The following is a 12896-nucleotide window of genomic DNA, read 5'->3' as shown; positions in this document are numbered from 1 at the left end:
CCCGTTAGAGCTATCAGTCTGTGTCTCCTTCATCAAATGACAGCTTAAGACACTGAACACGAAGGGTGAAAAAAGTAAACGGTGTATCTCACTGTATCCCCTTACCGCTCAGCCGCTTTTCCATAGTCTCACACACAGTGGAACAAAGCACACCGTATTTGCTTTCATGTCATCACAGCAGATTCAATTCACTACTCACCAGAAATAAGAGAGAATTTAAAACACCACCGCTGGCAATGTGGCAGGAATCTTTCAGCCACGATGAAGATGGATTTGATCTACCGGTGAAGAGACTCGGGAAGACCAGGACATAGTCTCCCTCCGTCTCCCTCAAAAAATTGAACTGCAAAATGTCATTGCTCCTTGTGACCGGTGATGGGTAATGTCAGGTGTGGGATAAGCTTATCCCTTGCTTTATTTACTATTTCTTATTTCACTGCATGTCCTGCATGTCAGAGTGCCCAAACAAATCTCAGTGAAACCAGCAGCTTTGCCACTCCCATCCTGAGATACAGCGAACAGTATGTGATCTATTTCTCTTCAACAAGGTTTCTAGTGAGAGGCTCCAAACTCTCCATTTTATTCCCAGACCAGACTTCAACCTCTCCCTTTATATTTTTTTATGATCACAGCTAACAAACTGATTTCTAATCAAATTCATGTAAGTACAAAGACGATTTCCCCTTTACCTTCCCCCTCCACCACCCCCCAGCAAAGCACTGCATTATATGTTAACTTAGCACAAAAGGTACTATCTTCAGACAGGGCATAACCACAGAGCAACTGTGCAAAGCCTGGCTCTCTCTCCTGGCCTATACTTAGCAGTGGAATCCTGGCTGTTTTCCACAGGCGACACACGATACGCATCCCTGTTATCTCCTGCATCGCAGCGAGTCTTCTGCAGCCCCGGCGAGGCACGGTATCCATACAGGTCACCCAGGTAGCTGCTTCTCCAACTGCATCATATCATTTAGCACAACAGCTGCCAGCTGGCTGGTATCCCCCAAAAATAGAAAAGAACATGAAAATGGGCTCCCATACCGCTTTACTGGGGCTTGTGCTTTGGGATTTGCCACTAGGTGTTCTGGCTGGGTGGCTCAAGAAAAACGAGGTTCATTTACCTGAACCTCGACCTTGATGTTACCCCCAAAGTACAATTTTTAAAGCTACACATATGAAAAGAAGTATGTACTTACATTAGAGAGGTAGGTATTTAAATATTTAAATATCCTGCCACCAGTTTTATCTAATTATCTTCACAGTATTTTTGCAGAGCACTCAAAATTGCCCCGATTTCACTAAGATGAAAGGTTTAAGTGGCTTTGCCAAGGACATAGTGTTCGAATGACAGCTAGCCCAGATGTACTGCAAAATTGTATGTTTTTCACCTCACACCAAGGAATTAAGAACTCTTCTATGTCACATCTCATCCTCCTACAACTCCTGGAAGAGAGGGCAGGTGCTTCACATTAATTTGTTGCTGACAGAAGCTTCCCTGTGAGGCCTACCTCACAGCTTCAGAAATATGGCTCTAAAACACACTCTCATGGCAAAATTTTTTTAAATTTGCCTGTACCTGAATGCAAGAACTAATTACCATGGCAACGCTCTTCCTTTGCATTTCTGTGCTCAGAAGAGACAACAGAATCGAAATCCTGGAATATCCAGAGCTGGAAGAGACCCACAAGGACCATCAAGGCCAGCTCCTGGCTCCATGACCATCCTGCAGCTGGACTGCTGGAGGAGCGAGCAGGCCCACCTTCTTCCTCTTCATTTCCTCACTGAGACAGGCCGTCACAAGGTGAGTCAGTGACTTCTGAACACTGAATCATCTTTTCACGCACAGTCATGGACCCTCAGGAGACAACTCTAAGGTAAAGTAAATTTGTGCCACTCCGCTGACAGCCCCAGCATTTTCCTGACTCATACTAAGCACGGATCTGGTCTTGAATCTACACAAAGACCAGATAAGACTGGCTCACTTCAAAATTTGACAATAATCACCTTAGTGATGAGTTGAAACAAAATCTTAACACTTGACGATGATGACTACAGGCGAAGCTTCACATGATGTACAATCTGGCCACTCAAACAGCTTACCACAGAGGTTCAGTTTCCTTACAATCTTCTGGAGTATCCCAGTTTCCATAATTAACTGAAAACTTGACAGCTCAAATATCTCTTTTTTAAGTCTCAGCTGCAAATTCAGCTGAGTTAAAATAATAATAATTCTAATTTTAATACCTGAAGTTTAACATCTTCCTGGGCTATATTTTAATGGCAAGTATTTCATCACAGTTTATAGACCGTGAGTACATCTCCTGCCTTCTTTATGCCAAATGCAGAAGAAAAATACTGACCAAACATTTCTGCTTTCCTGCATTAACAGAATTTATATTCTGCTCGTAGTTCCATTTAGCAGTGATTCAACATTGTCAGATATAACAGATGTTTGTTTCTATTATTATTCACGTTTTCTGTTCACTGTTTCTCACTCATTACCTCTTCTGTTTTCTGCTCTATTAAGCTGTCCATTGGAGAACTAAAAAAAATTATTCAAACTACGTGTGAATCATTTCTGTCACGTAAAAACACGATGCCCACAACCTAATGTGAATGATGGAGGTCCTCTGTCAGGATGAGGTCTAATATAGAACTCCCCTATGATAATAAGGCATTTGTTAAAAAGTGAGATATTTATGCACATTAACATGTAGCTTTTAGCAATTCAGGTGAGGTTTTTGAACTGGGAGCACGGCCTCTTCAGTACAGATCACTCACAAGAAAATTCTCCACATTAGCACCTTTTTTTTTTTTTTTTTTTTTTTTTTACAGCACTCTTCATTCTGTTCTCTGGAGCAATTCTGTGGTCTTCCACAATTCTCTCACCTCATTCTTGTGACCCAGATGAATCCAAAGTTATTTTCTTCAAAGCTGCTAGTGAGTTGGAAAAAGACCTAGTATTTTTTTAATGAGTGGGAGGCTAACACCATTTTTGAAAGTCATTCCTTCCTAAACAGACTGTAAACATTTTATTAGGCATTACAACTGCGCAAACCTTCCCTGAATTTCAGCAATATCCATTGTCCTTCATTCACCACTACAAGGAACATGACCCCTGATCCTGACACTGCGTTTTGCTATGCACATCCCTTGACCCTAACAATAACAGTGGCAAGAACCATCCCACCAGCAGACGTCCTAACTGAGCAGGTTCAAAGACTGAGACTAAGAAGGCTTCCCAGTTCAGGAACAGACATTGTCTTAACACCTATATACACTATAATAAAACACACTTTTTAAACTCTTAAATTAGCACTGATAATACATCCAGGTTAAAATTACACTTACAAATAAAAGATTTCAACTCTGTTGCTTATGTAATTCTAGCATTTATGCATGGGTAAGTATAGAATTTATTTTATCTTATTCTTCTAACCCTTGATCATTCACACTGTTTTCTACAACCACATATCTGTCAGTTCTGCATTTTTCGTCATTCTGATTTTGACTTTATTGCCCTGTGCCCTGGCAGTTCCATTTCTCTTATTCTAAGGCAGAAGATGAACAGTGCTTTAAGAAAACAAACTATTCCTTCTTAAACAATTGTTTATTTCCAGAATTTTCCTGTCCTCTATTTTCCTTAAGTCACAGACATAAAATACATCCAAGAAGATCACATGGGTTTTCCTCTAAGCATTCAACAACAATCACCTACATTTTGGACAACACTTTGCCATTAGGGTTGATACATACTGCTAATGTTATGTCTTTGTCCTTAGGCTTCAAAAAACTACCCAATTGTGGAATCTTATCTTTTGTCTAACCTCCAAAATGACAGCAAGCTGTTGCCTACCTGTCCCAGGGAGAATGTTAATTTCCATCAAATCCTCAAAACACTGAAGGAGGACTGCTTCATTGATCTCAAAGGGCTTGGCCCACAGAACAATCCAATCCATTTAGCTGGATGGATTTTCAGACATGTTTCTTGCAGTTTCCAATCAGACAACATAATAGCAATTGGATGCTTAACCCATGTGGAGGACCTCTTTGCCTTGATAATAAATTCCCTGTCCTCTGACCTGTAGTGTTAGAAATTGCCATGTGTTTCTTTTGACTTCTGCCATCTTAGATTCTTTCTGTGGCTTCTTCCTCTGACCCTAAAGGGTGCTGATAACTGAGGAGGACAAGTTTCTCACCCTTTACATGTATATTCAGTTGCATAGGGGCAGACCTCACCCCTCTGATCCAAGCACCTCTGCTGGTGCACAGTGACAGCTCATGCTTCATGTACAGGTACTGCTTACTGGCTTTGACCAAGAAGCAAACATCTATTTCATCTAGCCGTTGTTCTAATCCCAGTGTGCTGCTCCTGTTCATTGCTCAGGATAATTTATTCACCAACCTCTCTCTCTCACCCAGCTTCATTAGAAGGAAACAATTATCCAATCACAACTTCTAGTGGCAGAATTTGTCACATATTCAAGGGACACAGTCAAAACACATACTCGCATGGCTTTTTTTCTGAGATCTCGAGCTCTGCCACACAACTCACAAAGAGCATGGATAACAGATGGCCTAAACATACCTCTCCATGAGTCCCTTTAACTCAGACCACAGGATCCAATGATATACTTGCCAAAATAATCTTCTTTGTCCTGCCTGGGGCCACAGTAAGACTGGATCCAGAAAATAAATTAACCACATGATTGCATCCATTCCTCTCCTGGAGAGCTATCCAACATGCTCTAAGAGTTATTGTGAAATAGGGATCATTTTTCTTAATCAGTGTCCAACACTTTTTCTCAAACTGGTATAAAGGGAAGGTTAATCCAAATTCATGGGATTTCTTTTTGATGTCTGTCAAGGTTTCCATTTAAAATGCTTCATCAAACAGTTCCATGAAGGGGAGAACAAATGAAAGCATTCATTAATCTTTGTTAAATTAGAGTTGTTCCCCTTACGTCATATGCTAAGATATTAAGAGCTTACCCCCACTCTTTGGAGGATAACTGGGGAAGGAGAAGAAATGTAAACAGTGACAGGCACACAACTAAATGAGGCAAGCATGCCTTCTCAAGGTTATCAGCAGAGAAGAATTCAAAGAATGCGATACAGTCTCAACTCAGCAGATTGATTGCGGAGGTGATGGGAAAGGAGAAATCCTGGAAAGAAAACTTTGTTGTCAGCAGGTACCTCTCAAACATGAACAAAGCAAAAATTTATTAACTTATCACTGGGAAACTGATTTTACAACTTTACTTGAGGATTATCTGCAACACTGCACTTTGTAATAGAATGGCAGCCCCTTCTAAAACTGGCAACAAAGCTGGAAGTACACATCACAGGGATTTCCAAAAAGCCCTCCCTTCATGCTTTATTTTTGTCTTTCCTACATTTTTTTTTCTTTCCTTTTTTTCTTTGTAAAGAAGCAAGCCAAATGATCAAATGATCAAGAGATCCACTGGTAGAGGGTTGTTGGTTCTCTTTGTTTTGGTGCTTTATTTTGAAAAGCAAAAGTGAAGTGAGATATTTAGCTTTTTCCCCCTTCTTCTCAAACACTCTGAGTCACAGCAGTTAAGTGAGCCCACAAAAAAATGACTCATTGCAGAGCTGAAATGCCACAAGGCTAACTCAGTGGGAGACAAAAGCATACCATCCATGCATAAAAGAGCTGCCTGGAGATAAGACTAATTGTTTCTCCCTCTTCTAAAAACAGCAAAACGTTAGAAGTAATTCCTATAAAGGGGGGAAAAGTCCTGGCTTTTCAAAATCCTAGGGTGCTATTTATCCCTGAAAGCACACAGCCAGCGTGCCATTATACTGTAGAGGCCGCAGCAAATGGAAACAAAATGTTACTCAGCCAAGATATTACCTCATAGGCGATTAGTCAGAAGTCTACTATGAAAGTAGGAGAGAGTTTATTCTAGGACTCTTCCTTCCTCAGCTAAGAGGGTGCCAGCTTGAACTAGATCTCAGGCATCCCGGTGGTTAGCCCAGCTTTGCTTTCTTAGGACATTTCGCTTGGTAGAGCTAGTGTTTATCACCACTAGCAACAGCAAATTTATTTTCTTCTTTAAAAACAAAACAACACCAAAAAAAAAAAATGAAAACACAATCCTTTAAAATTGCAAAGCCTTGTGATAATTTTCAACCTACTCGAGCTGTTCACCCTACAACCATTTCACTCTTGCTCTTTTTTTTAACCAATTGCAAAGCTCAAAAGCCTTCAGTCCTCCCACCTCACAGCAGCCCCTGGCTGAACTGGAACAAAGCACAGCAGCTCCCGTGAAGAATTTGACCCAGCCCCAGCAAAGGGAAGCATTAGCAACCAAGTGCTGCTTTGCCTTTCACCAGGAGCCAATCCTCAGGGTTTCTGCTGTGATGCAAAGGCCAACTTACTTTTCATGCTAATCATTTGCAACATAATGTACTCCAAGAATGTAGTTCAATAAAACAAGCAACTTTTGACCCAACCCGTGAGCAGGATTGCAGAAGTACTTCCTATAATTAGACAACTGTTAACTGTAGGGCCACAAATGTGAGACTGACTTGAAAGAAAGCTGACAACCTTCTTTAACATTTTCTTTCCTTTGCATTTCAGTGCGAGAACATTCTTCAGATCCTGTGGAATGCACTTTGCACTAATGCTCGTGAGAAGGCACTCAACTAAAATAGCAGACTGTAGCAAGTTATTAGTTAAAATGGCACACGTCCTTTCTTCTGTTTCCAATACACTGACTTTCTATAAAGATGTAGATGCTGCAGGAGTCAACTTGAAGTTTCTTTGGAGCAGAGGCACAGAAGAGAATTGTTAGCAGAGAATTCCCTGGCTGGCATTAGAGACCCAAACGCTGCAGGGGAAGAGTTTGGCATCCAACAAGCACAAGTCATGGAAGCCCGAACACTAAGTAGAAAGCAGCCAGGCCAGCCTACTGAAAACGCAGGCAAAGCAGGAAAAGAAGGGATATATAAGTGACAGAAGTGCGTGAGCTGCTACACTCGCTCAATGCCATGAGGAAACACTAGTGTTCCAGGATGGACACTTTGGAGGCAGGTCATCACCCTCAGCAATCAGACAGTCCTACAGTGACCCAGCTCTAGCTCTCCTAGAACAAGTAAAGACACAGCTAGGTTAAGAATCTCTATGCCACACTCAACCATGTCACATAGACAGGTTTTACCAGCCTCCCCTAAGTAATCTACTTCAACTGTACCTGTACATACATATATAGACACAAACATATAGAAAAATATGTTATGCTACATACACGGTTTTGTAGAGCTGCCCAGAAGACACTGAAAACTAAATTTTATATGCGGATCCTTGCCCTTTGTGGAGAACTCCTCCCAGCCATTTATCTATTCCGCTTATGGAGACATCTATTTCTGTATATTAAGTATGATGGCTCTGACTGCTAGTAATTTCTGTTTCTGTTCAAAAAGGAAACCACTCATTTCAGCTGGCACAAAAGATTTCAGATTCTCCAGGGTCCAGTGCTTTTTGTTCATTTTGAAAGCAGTAAGCTAAACCACGTACAGTAAAACCAACAGCCTCTGTGTTATTTTGCTTTGCTTTGCCAATCAAGGGAGCCTGCTGGGTGTATTTCACCCATATATTTCAGCCTCATCTGGAAATAAGGTTTCTACCAAAAATTTACAAAACCTGTGCCATACCATCTCTCTCTGAGGGAACCGACCCACAAATTAAAGGGGCATATAAAGCAAAGTCTATTCCAAAATGAGTTGCACTGGAATTTGCCTGACTATGAGAAGATTGTGTTTTTCCTCTGTTTTCTTTACTGGCCAAAGATGACTTTCCTCCTAACGACCACAGCTCTGTCTCCGGGCAGCTTTCTCCTGCCTGGTATGATATATCTGAGCACTGGGGGAACATTTCGCCAATGTCCTCTAGCATGGGAAGAATGACAAATTTTAGTAAAACAATACTTCAAAACATACATAGAATGTATAAAAGCATGACGTTTATTCTGGAATAGCTTTTAAAACACCCGTTTGTTTAACACATGGGCCTCATGACTGATACTTCTAAGCAGGTCTCTTGTAATCAAGAACCTCCTTGTTACACATGTTGGTTTCACATGAATTAACACCCACAGCTCTCTGAGTAATTCAAAAGCCCGTGTTTATATTTCACCACAGTATCAAATGGCCGTGACTTTCACATTCAGGAAAAAATCAAGTGTATGAATGAAAATGCTGTGCATGGAAAGGCCAGAAATACAGAAAAGGAACAGATTGCAAAGAAATGCTTAATGGGCATAAATAGGTCTGTTGTGCAATAATATTTTAAATAGTCTTGGGGGAAAAACTGCTGAACTCCTTTAGTTCTTGTTGGAAATCCTGTCCCAGCTAAACTAGAGTGGAGTGAATTATTCAAGGCTATTGGATATATTTGCTTACCTGCTCTGTCTCAACAAAGTTAGACACATGTCCATCATCATTGACCCCTCGAATGTGAAACCGGGCACCGGCTCGCTCACAGCTGATCCGAGAGATAAGGCAGGCTTTTGCCTTCTTGTGGGAAGCGTAAACAGTGCGAACGTCCACTACACCACAGATCACTTTCAGCAGCCAGTCAGAGCAGTTCACCTGGTAGTGTTTGAAGGGGACGTGCAGTAGCTGGTTCCTGTAAAATTCAACATCACACATATGGCATACTCAATAAAGTAAGACTGACAGGCATGGTCCCATCCCACAACAATCACTAATTTAAGCAAGCTTTTGTGATCCTTTTTCTGTTGTAGTTATACCTTATCCGAAATGAGGAAATATCAGTAGGAAATGTTTGTGAACTGCCACAATGAAAAGAGTGTGGCAAATTTTAATAGCTCAGCTACTGCCAAACTGCTCTCCTTGCCCCCCTGCCTTATAATTCAGCTTATGCAAACATTGCCTCTTTTAACTCCAGATGTCACAAAAAGCACTATTGAAATTAACAATGTCTGTTTTAACCTTCAATTTATTTTAAAATCAACAACCCAAGAAACCTAAAATGCTGGTCTCTTCTATTATGACTTACTCCTCATCTCATTTTTCAAAATGTGACTTTAGTCACAGATGAGGGCCAAGAAAATCCCTCTTATGAACATTTATTGCTCAACAGCAGATCTATACAAGACTTATTACATCTCTGGAAAACCCCTGAAGAACTGTTCTTCTAGAGTACAGCATTTCTCTGACAGGGTGCAAGTCAATCCTACATTTTTAAACTAAATATGTAACTAAAAAAAGCAACTCTAAAACAATTTTTGGTATCTCTTCCACCTCCTTTTTCTAGCTCTATTCAAAGAGCAAGTCCCAGTGAGGACTCAGACAAATTCCAGTAGATTTTTTTGTTGTTGTTGCAGTTAGTTTAAGAGACAGGTTGCATTGCTTATAATTAAGGCTGTCTGAAGCTTTTCATCATGTAACCATTTATTCCACCGTGCTTTTTCCACGAATCTGCTGCTCAGTTTAACATTCCTCGTATCACATAAATCCCTCACAATTTTCTTTGGAACATCTTTTTGCCTTAAATGTGACGTTATCACCATTCGTGCCTGCTCTACAACACACAGGAATGTGGAAGCTCTTCATGAGGTACTGCTAGATTGGTCAGAAGTAGCAAAGAGAAGTTCAAATACTTATCTTCCGAGATGAAACATTTCAAAAGATTGGACAGGTAAGAGAGTTATTTTTTTGTTAAGAGATGTCACCTTAGGAGATTCTACACTGGAACACCGCTCAAGTTTTATTTATCTCCCTTCTGAGTGAAACTCAAAACTCTGTATCTTACCACTTGTAAGAGAAAGGTAGAAAGACTATTTAACCTGAATGAACTGCTCCTCTCATGTTTATTTATCACCTGTTATGAACTTTTTGGACAATTTAATATTCACCTACTTTAGGCCACAAGACATATCACGCATTCTAGCAGTACACCCACATTAAACTTGGGCAGCTATTTCCCACCTACAGCACCATACAGCCCTCCTTTGTTTCCAGTACAGCTGTTTCCAGCGTACCTTTTTGTTTAAAATAAACAAACAAACAAATCTGCCAGAACTTGTAAAGCAAACAAACTGAATTACTTTAATGGGGAACCCACCTAATAGAGACAAAACCCAGCAGTTGTGTTTTCTTTTCCACTTAAATAATATTTACAAGAAATACTTTTCCTTTGCTTTGTAAGCACAAGAAAGTAAGAATTGCAAAGCAGTGGATCACTGGAGTTTCCTTCTGTGCAACATACGTTTACACTGAGCTGCAAACATACTAATATTGATGCTTTCAACACAAAACTAGGGCACATTATTGAGAGATTGAAATGCAGACTTTAAACTCACACTCTTTTAAAAAATAAAAAATATACGTATATGTCTACAGATGATGTGATTATGAACGGTTCACGTGCAGGTTACTGTTACTTTAAAAGGTAACCTTTAAAGCAAATTATTACCACAAGGGAAACTATTCACAACACATAGAGAAACATTTCTGCACTGTGAACAAGAAACCTTGTGCTTTCTTCTTAAACACACACACACACAAAAATCCAGTTATAAGAACTGCATTTCACTGCCAGATTAATTTTAGTTAAATAGAAGCTACCTTTTTGAATTCAGTAAGGCCACAGGCCCTGTAAAGTGACATGGCAATGAAATGGAAGGTGGCACACCTGGAATACACCTGGTCATTTCTCTCTGAGGATGTCTGACCAGTAACATACAGATGGGGCTGACAGAAGACTTTGGTACAAACATGCAGTACTAACCAGAAGAAGGAGTTACCAGATTCATAGTGGTTATCACCCTGCTTCTGAGCTCGCACAGTCAGGTCAAAGTTTGAGCCTGCATTAGGCCAGGAGAAATAGAACATCCCAGAGTTCAGTATTTTCTTCAAGGCAGTGACGCGCTCCTCTTCCTTTGTTTCTTCCTGGAGAGGACAGAAATCTGTTGCAGTAATTTTGTAAACTTCAGCGTCCAGGATTTTTCCCACCGACGTACAGCCTGTCACCAGGACCAGAAAGTGCAGCCGAGCGTTACCTAGAAGGCGATAGTTACAGAAGGGTTACAGGAGGACACAGGCTTTGTCATTTCCAATCAGTCCTGCCATATGTAATGCTGACAGGGCTCCAGCAGAGGACAGTATCTCTGCTTCAGGAAAAAGAATACAGAATACAAACCACAAGCACATCACCAATGCTCATTGACATTTCTGAGTTCCTTTTGGCTGCAGGTAAGTGAGAAAATTTGCATAATGATCCACATATTTTCACATTTCTATCCTTTGCTCTATTAGAGTGCATTTTTCCCCACTTCGGGTGAGCTCTGTATTGGATCACTACTCAAAATCAGATTTCACTCCCTGGAGAACGTACAGTTTTCACTGGATTTGATTCAAGGAAAAGACAAGAACTCTGATCAATTATGAGATAAATTGTGAACCTCCCTATGTATCTTTCAACTGGCTTCTGAATTTTACAAATATAAAGCACTCAACTTTCTTCCTGGTTTCCTCTTAAACCAGCCGTGTTCAGCCACTCAAAAAGTTTCAGTATTATCAGTTCTTGAGATTTTACTTTTTTGTGTCACAAAGCAGAGTGTATGCAATTAGCCGACAACCTCAAGCATCATTAGGAACAATTCTAGCTCTCGCAGTTGTGTAGGAAAGCAAGAAATCACGAAGCAGCTGAACTCCAGAGCCCCAGAACTAAAAGACAAATTTTGGAGCTTGAGAACACCACCACTACCAGATTTCTAGTACACGGAGGGATTTCAACCTCTATTCTTTCTCCCTGAAATGATAAATTAAGAAGAAACAGAACAATTGTTCTTACAACACTAGATTTACTTGGAAGAAACTATTTGATTCCTCCCCCAATCTCCCCATGGCAAAGGGGGCTGGAATTAGATGATTGTTCAGGTCCCTTCCAACCCAAACCGTTCTGTGATACACTTGAACTGGTCTTGTACAGACACAATGCCATCGTAGGCACTCCAGTTAGTAGGAGAAGGTAGGAGTGAGCCAAGATTTATTGCTTTGCTGAAGCAGTAACAAGGTCTGACCTGCCAATAGCCTGTCACCGTGCCCTAAGGGCACGCTTTGTAGGACTGCTTTTCAACACTCCATGGTGGAAAAAGTCCAAAAGCACAGAGCAGCTCTCACGCAACAACTAGTTTGTTCCTGAAACATCAGCAGGGGAGCCCTTGCTTCCAGATCGCAGGTGGGCTACCGAAACTGAAGTCGGGGTGGTTTTCGGCAGGGCCAGAATATTTGTGTAGGCACACAGGGCTGGACGGCAGGACAGGGTGGGAGGTTAGACCTTATTCATTCTGTTCTGCTGACTTTGGTTTTTCATAAAGCTCAGTGTAGGTGGTGTTTATCAAAAAGCTTTGTTCACCACATTTCTTTCTGTAACAAGGGGTTGCTGTGCTCTCCTTGGCTTCAGCGACCTGTTCTAGAGGATTCAGAAGAGAGGGAGTGGGAAAGTCAACATTAAAATAGCCAATAAATACTAAAACTTAGTACTGGTGGGCTCATTATCTGTGGTTCTGTCCTTCAAGGAGCTTGTAGCCAGAAGGAAATAACTGCGTCTAAACAAAGCAATTCCTTAGTTTAGGAAGGCAGTGTAGGAAAAAAGCACAGCATGAGGGAAAAGATGAGCAAGTCTATACGTAGATTTGATATCGCCTTACCTAGAAGCTTGCTAATCCCTGGCAGAGACTCCAGACTCTTTTCACTACCTCCTCCACTTATTTACTCACCCCTCAGAAAGGGAGTCACATTTACGCACGCAGAGGTCCAGCAACTCTCCTCCCCCAAACCACTAGCTACTGAGCTCAAAAAGAGAAATCACAGCTAAGGAGCTGCCGCTTTGTCCCCGATGTGTG

At 41.0% G+C, this 12896-nt stretch overlaps 1 protein-coding gene across 1 annotated transcript in view; it reads right to left on the bottom strand.

The window, feature by feature from the left end:
- SYNJ2 (synaptojanin 2) overlaps positions 1-12896 on the bottom strand; it is a gene marked incomplete at its 5' end in the record, with an annotated part of 62313 nt that overhangs the window by 35068 nt on the left and 14349 nt on the right. The window contains 2 exons of the mRNA XM_084283692.1: positions 8425-8650; positions 10778-11048. Coding sequence (XP_084139818.1) covers positions 8425-8650; positions 10778-11048 — 497 coding nt within the window. The remainder of the gene's footprint in view (positions 1-8424; positions 8651-10777; positions 11049-12896) is intronic.

Source organism: Netta rufina, assembly GCF_964035555.1.
Source record: "Netta rufina genome assembly, chromosome: 3".
In the NCBI taxonomy this organism is placed as follows: domain Eukaryota; kingdom Metazoa; phylum Chordata; class Aves; order Anseriformes; family Anatidae; genus Netta; species Netta rufina.
Note: the sequence above shows the minus strand (reverse complement) of the source record. Positions and strands in the feature narration are given on the sequence as shown.